The 17,159-nt window shown below is 38.6% G+C and overlaps 1 protein-coding gene across 5 annotated transcripts in view; it reads left to right on the forward strand.

Annotated features, from left to right (window-relative positions):
* The window catches only part of BCLAF3 (BCLAF1 and THRAP3 family member 3), a 60,142-nt gene that overhangs the window by 21,935 nt on the left and 21,048 nt on the right, over positions 1 to 17,159 (forward strand). For 3 of the 5 annotated variants that reach the window (XM_046673625.1, XM_046673626.1, XM_046673623.1), the window contains exons 3-8: positions 2,653 to 3,210; positions 3,584 to 4,246; positions 11,910 to 12,085; positions 13,581 to 13,695; positions 14,404 to 14,467; positions 16,175 to 16,290. In XM_046673625.1, coding sequence (XP_046529581.1) covers positions 2,653 to 3,210; positions 3,584 to 4,246; positions 11,910 to 12,085; positions 13,581 to 13,695; positions 14,404 to 14,467; positions 16,175 to 16,290 — 1,692 coding nt within the window. The remainder of the gene's footprint in view (positions 1 to 2,652; positions 3,211 to 3,583; positions 4,247 to 11,909; positions 12,086 to 13,580; positions 13,696 to 14,403; positions 14,468 to 16,174; positions 16,291 to 17,159) is intronic. The other 2 variants (XM_046673624.1, XM_046673627.1) reach the window with 2 other exon arrangements.

The following is a 17,159-nucleotide window of genomic DNA, read 5'->3' on the forward strand; positions in this document are numbered from 1 at the left end:
GGGCCTCAGCAAGCATGCAGGCTGGCTAGGGAGAGTGACACAAATAGCCAATTATGATATGGTGGGAAAAGTACGGAGCTCCTGACTGGGACAAAGTATTCTGGATCCACAGGGATGGGATAATTCTGCTTTGTGGAGGGGAAAGGAGGATACTAAGAAAGTCTTCAAAGAAGAGATGAGACTTTAGCTGGCCCTTTGAGGATGGGTAGAATTTCTAAAGGCAGAAAGAGAGAAGAAAAGTATTGCAGTTAAGAGGGACAACGGGAATAAAGGCACAGAGCTGTGAAAGTGACTAGTACATTCTAGGACTTAAAAAGGACCATAATTACATACACAAAAGGCAGACCCAAATTTTTCATGTTACTACGATTTGGCCGTTATGGTTGTTCATTATGGCTCTACAGTGATGAATCAATAATTTCTTCAACAGTTTTCATTTCGTAGTTCACAAGACCAAGTTGTTACGGGGAGGAGCTTCAGAAAGAAAAGGGAACATAAAGAAGCGAATGATTTTAACATGGAGACCATCACAGAGGCTGTTCTGTTTTAGCCTTTTGTGGTAGGCCCTGGTGAGGGGGCACAAAGGACCCTGCCAAGCTTAGTGCCTGATTTCTGGATTCCTTCTCAGGACTCTTTGTCAAAACGGTGAAGGGTCTGATATTGTACCCTACTTGCAAGCTAACACATTAGCCTGTCACAAGGCACTCCTGGATCAGAGACAAAGGCCTTTATTACTCATCCTACAGCAGGCAGCTTGAGCTTTGTGTTTCTGTGTTCCCTTCACTCCCAGTCCCCTGAGGGCAGACACTGCAGAGTGAAGCAGTGGGGTGATGACACAGCTAAGGAACCCGAGCCCCATCAGGGGCTGCAAGCAGACCTGCCCAGCCTTTGCCTAGGAGGAGATTTTATCTATTTTCCTGAACAGCAAACAGACCGGCCCTCTGCCCCTGAGGAAGGCCCTATCTGCATCTTCCCAGGCTGTTTGCCTCGGGAACAAACGCTGTCAGCGCCTCTGCCCACAAGGCAGGAGGAACATGAAAGACCAATGGAGAACTGTCTCCCAACAGACTCCTTGGGTCTCTTTTGTCCCTTTAGGAAAACTGAGAGTGATAGCAACTGTTCCAGCGATCTCCTTCTGAAGAAAGGGGCTCTATACAATAAAACCCTGACATGAAATATAATATCAAAGCAGTGTTCAATGTGAGGTAAGGATTCAAGTAAGAGATTGAGTATTTCGTCTAGTCTGGAAGACCTCAGCCTCTGGCTGCCAGCTTTTCTCCTTAGCTGTGGAAGAGATGAAATCTTCCAGGAAGTCCTCAGAGGTTCCAGTTGCTTCTTCCTGTGGTGAGGTACAACCAGCTGGGTGACAGTTTCTGCTTCAGCTAAATAAAGCACTAGCTAGTACTATGTCTAGCTTGGTGACTCCAGAGGGAGATATTGCCAAGTCCAGTATATAAATCCCACTGTGTACATGAGGAAGATAAATCTGCCTCCTTTCTTGTAGGGAGGACACAAACGTGTCACCAAATGGAAAGGTTTTACTCATGGTTGCTCCAACTCCATGGCAGCCTCTGAAGAGGGGGCCATAACAAAATCTGCAAGGGTAGCTGCCTCGTTGATTAGAAGACATCAAACCCTCAGAGAGGAGATGGGGAGACTGGATAGGTCAGCCTTCTAGGGGAAAGGTCCCCAGGTGCAAGATGGAATTTTTTTGTATTCCAGATAGTGACGCTCCACTCATCCTGCAGTCTGGGCAACTCAGACTGGTTTCCCTGGCTACAGGAGCTTTCCTCCTCAGTGGGAATGAAAGGCCCAATGTTGGCAATGCTGAGGCATTGGAGAAGGTAGCTACAGAAAGGATGCGCTGTCCCTGGAGAATATTATAGCTGCATTAAAGCACGCGTTCACCAAAGTTACAAGCTCTGTTTCAACAGCCTATCTTTCATTTTATATGTAAGGGAACAAGTCTGGGAAAGAAAAGCAACTTATCTATGTTAGTAGTATTTATGGAGGGACTAAGCGTGAGATTCAAGTCTTAAGACCCTCTCCCCACAACGCACACCGTTTAAGTATGTACTTTTTGCTCCTTGATATAGCCTTAGTAGAGAATAGACAATCACCTGGAGAAACTGTGCGGTCAGTTTGGGATCTGAGTTTGGGTTTATTGTGGCATCATAAACTCTTAGAATCTAATTTCATTTCAGAGGCTATGTTGAGCTTGCCAGAGACTCTCCTACACATTTGTTTGTGCGAATCTAGCCCTCCTTCTGCTTGTTTCTTACCTGACCATTGAACCTGATGTAAGCTTTTGCTGACTGGCCATTTTGCCAGAACTTTGCTGTCAGCAATCTTCCAAAATGGATCTTGCTGCGTAACTAAGCCAGACCTCCTCCAACAGGGTGGTTCACTCAGTCCATTTTGATATGCACATGGGATACATTAGTTCAGATGGAAAGAGTACACTTGTTGCATTGGGCGGAAGCATAATCAGACCCCCAAATGGATAATTTAGAATGCAGATAAAACATTGATGAATTTAATTTGAATGGAAGAAGCAATGGAAAGCAAATGTTTTATGTAGGTAAATCATGTTAAGACAAACTTAGTTTATTATCTTTAAATGAACTAAATTTTCTGTGTTTGTTTACATAGGTCTTTGTCGCCATTACCTAGAAATTCTGAATACTACAAACAAAGACATTCTCCTGAGCGTTATGGATGTGAATATAGGAAGGATCCCCAAAGACCCGTGGCTTGGGGAATGGACAGTGATAAATACGGACAGAGTAAACCAAGGATTCCTTCTCGTGGAAATATACATTACCGATCTTATGAACAAAGATCACCTTCCCCAAATATAAGAAGGAACTCTTTTGAAAATTTTTATACTTATAAGCCTCACCGAGGATATTTACCAGAAAGAGAGGATGGTAACAGAAGATCTCAGTGTATGCCCAACTACTCAGAAGGTGTACCCTACAATTGTTATCCCCAGAAAGTGCAAGGAAGGTATACTCCTGATGACTACAGAGTGAGAGGAAGTGGAAAAGGAGGGAAACCGCCTCAGAGGTCAATAGCAGATTCTTTTAGATTCGAAGGAAAGTGGCATGAAGATGAGTTGAGACACCAGAGGATACAAGATGAAAACTATTCTCTATCATTTAGAAGAGGCTATGAAGATTTTGAGAAAAGGAGCTCTTTTCAGAAGAGGTATAGGAAAACATTAACCCTGGGTAATTTGTTAGAAAGCCTCGAGTGAAAGTCTGTTTATTTTATGGTTGAAGATAACCACCTTGAAAAGCTTTTGTCTAAAAAGATAAAAAGCATTGTAATGTAGTTATGGTCTACTGGTAGTAGTGAAGTATTTACTTTTAGAGTAAATCATGTTGATAGCTAGAATATTTTGTAAAAGGTGGTATTTTCCTCTTTAACTACCTTATGCTTCTATGAGTTGGCTTGAGGGATTATAGGTTAACTTGCCAGTGCATTCTGCATCTAAAGCCATGCTGCCCAATATTCCACACATATAAATTCTCACTTTCTTCTCTCTAGTGCAAGTGTAAACTGCTTTATGTCAACACAGGTATCCTGAGGATCGTGATTTCAGAACGTATGGACAGACATCAACAAGACCTACAGACTTGGAGAGATATGAAAACAGAGAGCCTGCCAGGAACCCAGAGTGGAAGTTTGAGCATTCTTTTTCACATTATCAAGACAAGAAAGATCAGTGGTACCCTGGGCCCCAAACTCATCGACATGCTCAGAGGGAACCCCCAGAGACCAGTTCAGCAACGAAGCTATCCTGTGACTATCGCTACAAACGTCATAAGACCTCAGATGGGGACCAGGAGTTTTCTGATGGAAGAACTCAGAAGCACTCTAAGGAGGAAGATAGAAAATACAGTTTGCAAAAAGGCCCTGTAAACAGAGAGTCCAGTTGTTTTAATGCTGGAAGAGGGAGAGAGACTGAAGGTGGGCAAGTCAAAGAACCTTTTAAACCATCTAAGAAAGACTGTACTGCCTGTACTCATTCAAGTAAAAGTGATGTTGGTTTGAGACCCTGTAATGACAAACGGAAGGACAAAATAAAGAAAGAAGGGGATGGCAGAAAAGAGAGCAACTCTTCCAGTAACCAACTTGATAAAAGTGAAAAACTTTCCGATGTGAAACCTTCATCTGCCACTCTTGGGAAGAAATCGACGACAGTTAAAGTAGATGTGAAGAAAACAGTAAATACATCCAGGTATTATTTGTTTTTTCTTAATGTTAATTAATATCTGTTTCTGTCACCCTTATTTGAAGCTTTGAAAATGGAATTAACAGTGTGTTTAGAGTCCATCTAGTGGGGAGGGATTGCCTGGACTTTTCAAAAAAGCCCTGTAATGAGGATGAATCTCGTGATTAGTAGTATGGGGTGATCTCACGTCTGCTTGTTTCCACATTTTATATCAAGATGCTTTTTGGGTGCAGGACATTCTATGGAGTTGTTCCTCTTCATAAATTTACCTGTTTTTGTGCTACCAGGTTTTCTGTATCCAGGGATAGGCTGGGTGGAGTTAAAGGGGACCTATTCCTTGCTCAGTTTCTCAGAGCCTGTTTTCCTGTTGCCTGAAATTCAGAGAATTTTGACCTGGAAGGGCCCTTAGGAGGCCCTGATTTTATAGAGGAGGAAAGAGAGGCCTTGAGAGATGAAGCAACTTGTCTAAGTCAGAGCACCTGGGCTTCAAATCCGTGTGACCCCTTGTGACTCAAGGAGATGGATAACTTAAGGTGGTTCTTGCTGCCACCTCAAAATGACTGACGTTCTATGGACTAGATTCTCCTAGGTAGAGGAAATTAGGCTAGAGTCTAGAAAGAGGCCTATTTTAAGGACATTTGGTTTAGCTCTTAATGATTCTTTAAAAAAATAGACTACTGTTGTAATAAGTTATATTCTCCTAAAGCAGTTCACATGCTTTGTTTCATTATGAATATTCCTTCTGTTTATGGATTCTGAGAATAATAAGGCACTGCAGTTGACTATGTCAGCTAAGTCTACTCATTACCTTCATACGCTACCAGTATGTGAAGGACAAAGTGATGGACATGTTGATTTGCCATTCACAGTTGACTCATATCTGCATTTGAATCAAAAACCAGAGCAAACAAAATCCAAGATTAGGATTGGGTGACAGGGAGAGAGGTAAACTGATCTTTTGGGGTTTTTTTAAACAAAATATATTTTGTTTCTTTTCTTCAAGTTAGATTTAGCAGTCCCCCTCCCTCGTGCTTTACTTACATTCATTGTACTTGCAAAAAGTATTTTTAAATATACATATGTATATTTATATGTGCACAGAAAGCATTTATAAATATGATTACATTACAGAAAGTTGGACAGACAGAGGGGGGAAAATCACCCATAATCCTACTACCCTAGGACAATTTTATTAATATTTTAGTATAGCTCCTTTTGTTATTCTGTGTATATTTATACATGGTTGTCATAATACCGTATTAATAATTTTGTATTCTATTTCATGTGTCTTAAATCATTATATTTTCTACTAGTTCTTAATCTTAAGAGCACAAACGCTGCTGTAAGCATCAAGTTTAAGGATGTTACCTTAGGCTTTTATTCTTTCCAACATTATATTATGAAAATGTTCAAAGATACAGAAAAATTGGAAAAACTGTACAGTAAACTCCTATATACGCACCACCTAGAGGCTGCAGTTAACATTGTACTCTGCTTTCACAATCACGTATCTGTCCATCTATTCACCTATCATTCTACTTTATTTCTTCAGTGCATTTCAAAGTGAATTGTAGATAGCAGTGCACTCCCCTTTAAATACTTCCGTATTTGATTTTTGTTTATAGGATTTTTTTCTTTTGAGATAAAATTACATTCAATCAAATCACAAAAATCTTCAATTTTTTAATAAAAGTAATGATACCCTCATGTTTAATAATGAAGTGTTTTATACTTAAAAGAGAATTAGTAAATTGGCTGTAGCACTTTTAAAGAATACTAGAAATACCAATTTTGAAGGATTTTATTTTAGTAGACCTCATTAGAGATATTGAACACAGTTAATCTTTTAATTTGATATTGAGAAATGGAAGCTTGGTCTTCATCATGTGTCACAAAAATGAGCTTCCTAAAATCAAGACTGTTGTATCTTTTGTTTTGAATTTATAAACTACAATTTTGTGAAATTTCATGACCTGTCAGTGGGGCCTGTAAGCACGTGTTTGAATTGCCCGACAAGGACTTTTAGGATGGCTTGTGTAATAAAGAGCTTCTGCTGCAGAGCCTTTCTATTCAAAGACCTGAAGAATAAATCACTTAATAAATATACGGATCTTTTCAGTGTGATAAAGTATCATAGTCCACAAAATCTTTCTGTCTGATTCTAATGACTTACTGATGAGTGAGTTGTGGAAGAGTTTTGTGGAGTTGGATTTAATTCTGTGTGGACTGATGGAGTGCCCACAAAGCAGAGGTAGTTAATGCCCGCAATAGAGTCATCTTCTCAACTCTTAGTGTCACTTAGGTTTTCCTCTGCTTGAAAAGATTAAAGTAATCATAGAGTGGAGAGAGATTGATTTGTTGGTAAAATCTAGAGAGTTTACCCACTTTTTTGGAAAGACTAAGACGGTTCATTTTGTGCCTTTGTTTGCTTTCTTAGCTTTGGTCAAGTATTGATATATGTTCTTCCAGTTATCAATGTAGTTGAAAACATATGGTTATCACTTTGTGATTTTTCTAGATTCCAGTTTGTATCTAGAACAGCAGTAGGTAGACGCTTGCTTGAGTGTTCACCGCATAGTTAATACGTCTGTTAACAAAGACTATATTCTAGTGACCCATTTTGTCAGAAACAGCATTATCAGAGGTAGGAGTTACGTATGAGTCATAATTATATGTTTCAGAATGTAAGTTAGGGAGTCACAATGTGAAAATTTGTGCTAAGGTTGTTAGGAATCCCAAACACTAACTGTTGTGTACATCCGGAAGTCTCGGGGCAGGTGAGGGAGTTTTAGTTTAGTGTTGGCCTGAGTAGGTGAGAGACTGCGGGAAGGCTAGGAAGGGAGTGAGAGGGAGGAGGAGGGCGGGCCAGTCTCTGGAGAAGAATAAGCTGGTGCGGAGGGACCCGGAGCTCCATTGACCTCCCCCGGCTGCTGGTACTAGGCATCTGGTATGGGAAGGTTGGCTAGCAAAGCTGATGTTGGACTGAGTACATGAGCTACATTTGCATTTAATCCTTTTATTTCCCACTGAAGAGACACAGAGAGGGCCTCCCTAGCGCCCTCAGGTCTTTTCCCATTCTGAAAGGGGATGAAGTGGGTGATGGAGCCCTGATGCTCCAAGGAAAGGGGTGCTGCGTACGCAGGTGGGGAAACTGTGGGAAACCGCAGCGAGGACTGAAGGAAGGTAACCTAATTACACACGTTTACCTGTGATGGGCACTGTTCAGCTGGAAGTAAAACAAGCTGTGGGTGGAGATATTTTTGTGATACACAAACCTGCTACCTTGCTGTTATGTATCACAAAAAACTAAGGTTTTTTCCCCCTAGTATTTCTCATATACATTTTTTAAAATCAAAACTTGAGAGGAAATTCCCCTTCATTCCTATTTTTCACCCTCGCTTCTCTCAGTGTCTCTTAGGGATCCAAGTACAAGGAGGTGAACATTCTGTTTGAGGTTGAGGTACATAGGTTTTTGTCTTCCAGTGGGTCACTGAGCAGCTCTGTGGCATTGGGCAGGTCACCTGGCCACAGCTTTTTGGGCCCAAATGAACCTGCAGTTCCTCCTGGCTCTATGAATCTGCTTTGATTGGCTGTGTGTTGATAACTATTGCAGCTAGGTTGACAGGCTTATCATAGGATTCTTTGAACTTTTGTATATATTTTATATTATAAAAAATGAGATATTTAAAATTTAAATTGTTCTAAATTAAGTGAAAATAAAAAGTAAGCCAAGAAAGTTAAAAAACAAGATTAAATTGGCCTCAGTTAGAATTTTGAAGTCTGTCATCTTTAGCTGAAATGCTCATTTCAAATTATCCAAGTCATTTTCCATTTATCACTTATTCATTCAGCAGGGTTTTTTTTTTTTTTTTTTTGAGAAGCTACCCTGTGTGAGACAGCCCATTGGGGTACCCTGGGACTATAAATTGGCATAGGATTAAGTTTCTTCTCCTCTGGTCTTATAGACAATAGGGCCACCTTGGTAATATTATGGCACAGTCAGTGATACATGAGGTGTGCATGACTCACATGATCCGAAGCGGGGGGATTCAGGGAAGCCTTCTTTCAGGAGTTGACATATGTGAGCCAGGCTTCGAAGGCTGGTGTGTTTTAGACACATGGAGACAAGATGAAAGACGTTTTATATTTGTAGGTTAACAAGGGCAGGAAACACACGCAGGAACTTTGAGCTGTGTGGTTCCCGGCAGTCAGTGAAAAGCAGTAGAGGGACAGGAGGCTGAGAAGGTAAGCCTGCCTCTCTCCCTGCCTGATTTGACGGGATTAGCTGCTAGGAGAGGGCAGGCGGCTCAGTTCTGACAGCCGAGGACTGCTTTCTGCAAGGTGGCTTGGAAAAGCTTTGGGGTTGGCAAGGTCAGTGAGGGGACTTTTGTGAAAAAAGTAATGAGATGCTGAATTAAGGGAGTAGAAGTTTCCCTCAATTCCAAAAGTTCTAAATGTGTTCTTTGGAAAACAGGAGCAAATTCACAGTTAGGAAAGTGCGTTATGAACTGGAGGATGCTGTACAAAATGTTAGTTATTAGTTGGAAGAAAACTGAGGAAAACTTTATATGTGTCATATGGATTTTGTTATCTATTATAAACCTCCAGAGGGCAGGGGATTATCCTTTGGTTTTGTTGTTATTGGGTTTTTTGTTACTGTTGTTTTGCGATGCAGTTTTTTTTCTTTGATGGCTCTTAACTGTGTGTAAGAGGAAATTAAGGTGTAATGTAGCTTTTTATGTTTTCTTAGTTATTATGCACAACACTCAGGCAAAATGTCAGGGGAAACATCCTTAAACAGAGGAAAATACAAGGTGGAGTAGGGGGAAACAGGAGCCTGGGAGATCTAATCAGACAAGTGTCACGAGTAGTATCACAATACAGATGTGTGGATATATTTTGGTTTTTAAAATTCTCTAAAATGCATCTTAAACAGGAACATTTGGTCTTTTCAGCTTAACTGCTTGTGTTGGGGCTATTTCCTGAAATTGTTAACTTATTGATCAATAATGTCGTAGGAAATAGTAAAAAGGAAATGTGAACCAAGAGGTGATTAAATTTACAAATGTAAATACTTAGAACATTTTGCATTCTCAAAGGTTTTTCTTACAGCAGAAATTTTTCTTATAGCAAAAGTATAATTATTTTTAAAAAACTAAAATTTCAGGTTATACTATTTTCATGTAGATTTTCTAGAAAATAATCATTTTAATATTTTTTATTAAAAATTTTGCAGTGGGGTAAATCTAGGATAATTTTTGTTAACTGATAGCAAGTTTCAACGCTGGAATTTCAGGAATTAAGTGTAGCTTCCAAGTATACCACAGCACTTCTATGGATGGAGGGCTGGGCATGGATTGGGGATAGGAGCTATGCCAGTAATAAGAAGTTACAAGTACATTTTAATAATTACCTAGTAAAAAACTGATAGCCTTTATCAACTGTTTTCCTCTTGGGAGAAACTGATGCTGCAATAAAAAATGTTATCAACTGGGGCCGGCCCGGTGGCACAGCAGTTAAGTTTGCACGTTCCGCTTTGGCGGCCCGGGATTCGCTGGTTCAGATCCAGGGTGCGGACGTGGCACTGCTTGGCAAGCCATGCTGTGGCAGGCATCCCACATATAAAGTAGAGGAAGATGGGCACGAATGTTAGCTCAGGGCCAGTCTTCCTGAGCAAACAGAGGAGGATTGGCAGCAGATGTTAACTCAGGGCTAATCTTCCTTAAAAAAAAAAAATGTTATCAACTGATTTCCCCTTATGAGTGACCATTTTTATAGTTTTATCTAAATATCTTATTTTTCTCCTTTAAAATGTTTTTAAAAGCTATTTTTTTTTTGTATGAAACAGGCTTTTTGTACCCTTAAACTTAACCCTTTAAACAGAGAGCATGTATAATTCTTTCTTAGTGGAGGTTACAGGGCCATTCTAGCTTCTGGCCTTTATCACTAGATGTCTCTTAGCTAGTTATCAGATACACACTGGGAAGCTGGGAGCAGATTAGGAGGAAAGAAGGGAAGTGGGCCTTCTGATGAAAGTTCTTCTAATGAATCAAGAAGACTGCGGCAGTGGCATCAACCTGCTGCATGGTCACTTTTCCGTGTTTCAGCCTTGGCAGGGAGCTGTCTCAACAGTGCTGCTTTGAGAGCAGGGAGCATGGACAGGCAGATGGAAGCCTTTCCTCTGAGAAGTTAAAAATCGGCACTTAAAACCATCTTGTTGAGGAGTTAAAATTTTCAGTTAAGGAATGTCTGTAAGCCCCTCATAACCCTGGAGCAGTTTTGGATATATGGCTGTTAAGTGACTTAAGTGAAATAATTAAGTAAATATATGCATGCGTACACCCACACCCCAAAATGTATCCATCTGATTGATTTTTGTTATATGAGGAGGTGTTTTTCCCGGTGGTGTTGCTATTATTTAAAACATATTTCAGGTCTCTCTTTTGGATTTATCTTCAGAGCCTGTAACGTACTCATAAAGAGCCCTAGCAGTTGTAAATCTCAATTCTTTGGATGGTGAACTTGATATTGGGAAGAGCCAAAAGCTATTTAGAGTTAAGTGCAGAGGAGTAAGATGGGTATAAGCTGGCTGGTGCCATTTTGGGTTCCAAATGAGGTATAAATATAAAATAATGAGACATTTTCTTCTGTGATGCATAAACTGCCTCCAGATGAAGAATTTGGGAGTAGTTTTAAGCAAGAGCAGCAATCTTGGAATAAGGTATAGTTTCCCATTCTGACATTTGAAAGGATTATGTTCACATGAATGCTTAACCTCTGGGAACAATGAAGCAAACAACCAAGGTATCCATTGTCTCAGTGTCATGACACCTTCCCCATAGGGCTATTGTAAAGATTAGGTGAGATAATTTTTGTAAGCTGTAAGCCCCTGTGTTTGGCATGTGGTAAGCCCCCAGTAATTGTTAGGTATATGTCATGGCTTTAGAATGGTACCTAAAGGTCAGGAGAGCTCTTAACGAAAGTTGTAAAGATTCAGAAAGCATGAAAGTGGTGAGATAGTTGGGGTTATATAATAATTGGTACCATTTCTTTAAGGATGCATTTAGGGTAAACACTATAATTGCTTCTAATGATCATAAGTTTCCTAACTAACACTGAGAGTTTAGGGAAACTTTGTAAGTGATTAAATCAATCTCAACAGAATTTGATTTCAAAATACTATTGTTAGTTTCTCATTACTGATACAAAGGTATAAGGATTTTTATGAAATCAGAGAAGTTATTATGTTTGATATCAGCTATTAAAGTGTGGTAGCATTTCAAGATAGTGTAAGCTTGCTAGATTTACAATTTTATGGACATTTGGGAATAGAAAATAATCTAATTGATTATGTTTTACATATTGAGTGTCTTTAATGCCTTGCTGTATTTTTTGAAGTAAAAATTGTTTAGAATTTTGAGGATTTTATTATTAAAGTGGCAAATATTTAATGATCACTGATTTGAAAAGGAGAATGCAAAACCATGCATCTATAGCTATTTTCTCCTTCTTATTATTGTACATGTTTTATGGCATACAATTTAGTGCCTTAATTGTAAGAAAAGATAAACAGCTTTTTAGTTTTATAGCTGTCTTGATTAATTTTTAATAAGTTCTTTTCTCAGTAAAGTAGTTTCAAATTTAGTTAAACATTTACAAATTATTCTAGGGTTGCTTCTAGCTATTCCACAGAGAGACAGATGTCACATGATTTGGTTGCTGTTGGCAGGAAAAGTGAAAACTTTCATCCAGTGTTTGAACATCTTGACTCAACTCAGAATACTGAAAACAAACCTACAGGAGAATTTGCTCAGGAAATCATAACTATAATCCATCAAGTTAAAGGTTGGTATATTTTGCACATACATTAGGGATAACACAAAAATAATATACTGACTTTTCACGAGATATAGGTAAATATCTGTGATATTGTAATACTAATTAATATTTTGTTATGTTAGATCATTAATTAGGAAATCTGTTGGAGAGAGTAGAAGATATTAATTCAAGCCTAGTTGTTCTTTATGTGTAGTTCTGGTGACCTGGTGCTTCAACTCATAGTAGATTAGATATTGAAAGTTACAAAGGGAAAGGTTGGCTGCCGCAAAAGACAGGCGTACTGAGAGCAGCAAGAAACCATGACAACCAAACAGGAAGGAGGAACTACAAAAGCCAGTATGAAACTCAAGAAACTCAAGAAATCTGGAAGTCTAGGTCATCTGGTGATATTCTTAAAGCCCCGAGGGCATTACTGGGGCTTTATGCCTTAAGAGTGATGCTAAATGATCAATAAAAGATCCCGGTTTCACGTGGCATACTTTATGACATCAGGGAGTTGCATAATAAATACTTTAAAGATTTGCATTGAATTGTTTTGTTTTGTTTTTGCTTCTGGCCAATATCCATTAATTGGAATATTTAGTCCTGTAGAACAACTTTCCTCATTGATGCTGCATGAATAAGGCAATTGTGGGTATTATAAACAAGAGATCTTCAAGGATTTCAAAATTTTTATTTTATATTTCTTACTAGGAAATTGCATTAATCTTTTTTACCTTCATAAAACATATTTCGAAAATGAATTTTCTCTGCATCCCTCAAACTAAGGCATATATTTACTTTAAAGCAGGCAGTTTGTCTGAAAGTTCACCTTCTCAGTTCCAGCCCTCTCACCCAAAGGAAGTGTGATTCTTGGCAGAAATCCAGGAGATTGTCCTAGAATAGGAACGGTAAATTAGGGAAAAGGATTGCTTAAGTGGCTTTCTGATGGGTCAATTGTATTATCTTTCTCTCTATCCTGTTAAAAGCCTGTAGCATGGCTGCTTTCAGAATGTCTTCATGAACTTCAGTTAATGCTAATTAAAGTAAAATGGCATTAGGAGGCCTTCTGTGATATGTAAACATAACATTTAGCATTTGTTCAGAATCGTTTTCATGTTTCAGGGTTGTTTTTGGAGTTATTTTTCACTCTAGGTGAACTGTAGAGCTTGTACCATCTTTACTTCTCAGATACAGTAAGGTCTTACGTTGGAGAAGAAAGGTCCTTGCTTTGAGAGAGCCACTATCTTTTCCGCCCCCGACAAGTAAGCAGGCATGCCAAACAGGCATAGAATCTTGGGGTTCATAAATCAGGTGTTTTTTACTGTTGCTCGGGCTTGGAAAAGCTTGTGAGCACTACAAATTAGTCTGTTGAATAAGTTTAGGTCCCATGTATTTTCAAGAGAAAACGGATTGAATGTTTTTTAATAGTCCCTTCTTCCTGTACTTATATTTAATCTTTTATGTGGAATCTTTTATGTGGAATTCACACTGAGATAAAACCGTTTGTTTCCTTTTTCAGCAAATTATTTTCCATCACCTAACATTACCCTACATGAGCGTTTCTCAAAAATGAAAGAGACACAAGCTGCAGATGTAAATGAAATTAAATTGAATTCAGATCCAGAAATTCACAGGTAATGATTGATTATTGTATGCCCCTTTAACTCGTGGGAATAAACCTCAGAACAGATGTGGGAAGGTGCTGTCTCCTGGGCTTGCTGTAGACTCTTGGACTGCATTTCCTCTGTGAAAACAGGACTAACCCAAGTAGGTACGGGCCAGTGCACTTTGACGGAATAGGTTGTATTGAAGCCATTGAGTAGCATTGTTTAAATGTGTAGGACTTTGAAAATATTTACCTACCTAACTTTGATTCTGCTGTGTCTATAGTAATTGCCTACTGAAGTTATCACTGGAAGAATGAAAGACAGTTATCGAGCCATTGAAATCATGGGTTGCTTCATGTGGTCAGAAATGGCTGTTCTGAGGGCAGTCGGATGACAACATGTATCTTCTTCTCCCGGCACCTGTCTGAGCACGTGGTGCACCCTGTCTTGTGAGCTGAATTGAATCAATGTTAGAATGCAGTAGATCACTGGGGCAAAGTTTAAAGTTACACAGACTAGTGATTTGAGAACCACTAAGGCATCACTGTGATGTTGTTCACAGTAGATGTATGTCTTGGGAGACTGCCACATAGGTGAAAAACCACCTCGTAGCAAGTTTCTTTTGCTTCTTCCAAGGCACACCAGCTTTATTTCAAATTCCATTCTGTAGTAATGGAATCAAGGTATCAGTGTGTAACATAGTTATTTAATTGTAATATGCCTTTATTATTTTAGGAGAATAGATATGTCTTTGGCCGAGCTTCAGAGTAAACAAACTATGGTATATGAATCAGATCAGGTAAGTGAATATAATTTTTGATGAGAAACTATGTTATTGTTGGTATACTAATGGTAAAGGGATCCAGTGATTGGGAGTAAAAAAAGGAGTTAAAAGTAGGTAAGGAAGAAAGATTGAGACCCAGGAATCTGAAATTTACAAAGCTCTCCAAGTGATTCTAGTTATCGGCCCAGTTGCAGAGAGAACACAGACAAAAGACAAAAATATTCCCTAAGAGAGACAATCCCTAAGGATAACAGCTTTGTAAAACTTACACAAAATTATAGCATTTAATGTTCACTCCAGAACTTCACACTGTAAAGCTTGCAGAAAGTATGTTTGATACCTATTTTTTCCCAAAGCAGTCATATGGAATATATTTTTAAATTGTATGTGGAATGAATGGAAAGCAACTTTGTTTCATTTGATATTGCCCTTCTCTTTACTGTAGAGTGTATGAAAGATTCTATGGAATATGACTAGCAAAATAATGGAAATTATACTTGAATTTTCTTATTGTCACGTGTTGTGTGTGGTGGTTCCCACCCAACACCTCTCCAGCCTGCTCCCCCATTTCTTTGCTAATTAGAAAAACTTAACTAGCCAGAGGGGAAGAAAACCGGCTCTAGTTTTAGAAGTATATCAAGTTCTGAAGAAACTGCTAATTTATTCATTGAGAGTAGAGAATTTTTGTAGAGGAGAGATTTTAATACATTCCTGATAGAATATATAATTTCTTTTACTTGTAAATGGTTACAATTTTTATTGAACTTATGGAGATAGGTTAGTTTATTAGTAAGTGATATTTTCAGAAAATTTCTACTCATCAAAGTACTGTGATCAACATGTAGGAAATTTGAGGATTTAAAAAAATCACCTCTAATTCAACCACTTAACACAAAATATTATTTGATCATCTTATCTTGCAGTCTTACATCTGGCATTTAACATAGTCGCTATCATAGTATATGTAGTTTTGGATGCTTTTTTCTTTTTACAGTCATGCACCGCATAACGACATTTCGGTCAACGACGGACCGCATATACGACGGTGGTCCCATAAGATTAGTACCATATAGCCTAGGTGTGTGGTAGGCTATACCATCTAGTTTTGTGTAAGTACACTCTATGATGTTCGCACAACGACGAGATCGCCTAACAACACATTTCTCAGAAGGTATCCCCGTCGTTAAGCAACACATGACTGTACTTAAACAATAATAACATTCCTTTTATGTAAAAGTCTCTGAATTGCCTGTGACCTTTTATGATTGAGGCTTTTTAGGCTTTAATTCACTTTTTTCAATACGTGTTTTTCCATGTTTACCTCCACGTAGTCTATATTACCATAATTTAAATGCTTGTACATCATTCCTTTGACTTAAATTTACCATAAGATCATTCTTCCCTTGCCCTTTAAATTTTTTTCTTACGTTTAAGTTGCTTCCATTTTTTTGTTATTTTAAGTTTAACACTTTGAATATTTTTGGGTAGATAGCCTTTTCTTTGAGATAGAGTCCCAGAAGTGGGATTCTTGGTTCAATGTTATAAACTTTTCTGATTGTGTTTTATCAATTGTCTCAAAATATTTTTATCAGTTTATAGTACCATTAGTAGGATGAGTACAAGATAACTTATTTAGGACTTTTACTTAAGGTTCTTGTTAGATATGGTCTTTGTACAACTAACAGTAATGTAAATGGTTTGTCTTCTGTCAAAATTCCTCAGACTCTGGTCAAAGTAATAGATCCAAATGACCTACGACATGACATTGAAAGAAGGAGAAAAGAACGGTTACAGAATGAAGATGAGCACATTTTTCACATAGCTAGTGCTGCAGAGAGGTAATCAGTAGATGAAAAACATCCTGTTATCAGGGAGCTTTTGGTTTCAGCATATTTTTCAGTTTTTCTGTGTGATGATAATTTTCATTTTAGTTTAGGGATTTAAGCCTTCAAATCCATTTTATATGTTTAAGTGAAATATATTAACTCAAAGTTCAAAGTTATTCAGTGATCTTCATATGCTGTTTGATTTAAACAACGAAAATTATGGGGTAGGTGAATATTTGAGGTCTGTAATTCTAGAGAGGAGCCAGAACCAGCAAGGTTATGGACTGTTTGGCTTGAGCTGATGGAAACTCTGACACATTCTACCCTTTAGATTCGGGTATTCTTTGAACATTACAAAATTTCCTGAGGTCAGTACTCTTCTCTTTCAGAACTCTTCGTGGACGTGTGTCCATGAGACGGGGCAGATGTAGCAGAAAATGCAGAGGAGATACAAGTTTGAATCTCACCTCTGCCAGTTTACAAGCTCTTTGCTCTTGAGCAAACTTGCTTAGTTTCTGGAGCCTTTTCCTCTTTAAAATGAGAATAACCAATTTGTGATGGAGAAGTTAGAAATAATAAATGAGCTGGCACATGTGAAGTACTTACGCTTTGCATGGCACATTGATTGTCAGTAGATCCTTGTTTCTCTTTCCCAGCCCTGCACCTCTTTTTAGGAGCTCTGAGTATTCTGGATTGGCCCCAGTTTCTCTCTAGTTCTGAAAACCATGTGGAACTCATGGCAACTCTGGGACCCCATATAATTATGAGGTATAATTGAATGGGACAAAATTTCCAGTTCACCCAAGGGTCCTCAAACTATTTGGATCGCTCAGAAAGTGAGAATGTATGAGTAGGAAGGGCCAGCGCTAATTCTCTTTCAT

The sequence above is a fragment of the Equus quagga genome, chromosome 10, assembly GCF_021613505.1.
Source record: "Equus quagga isolate Etosha38 chromosome 10, UCLA_HA_Equagga_1.0, whole genome shotgun sequence".
NCBI classification, from domain to species: domain Eukaryota; kingdom Metazoa; phylum Chordata; class Mammalia; order Perissodactyla; family Equidae; genus Equus; species Equus quagga.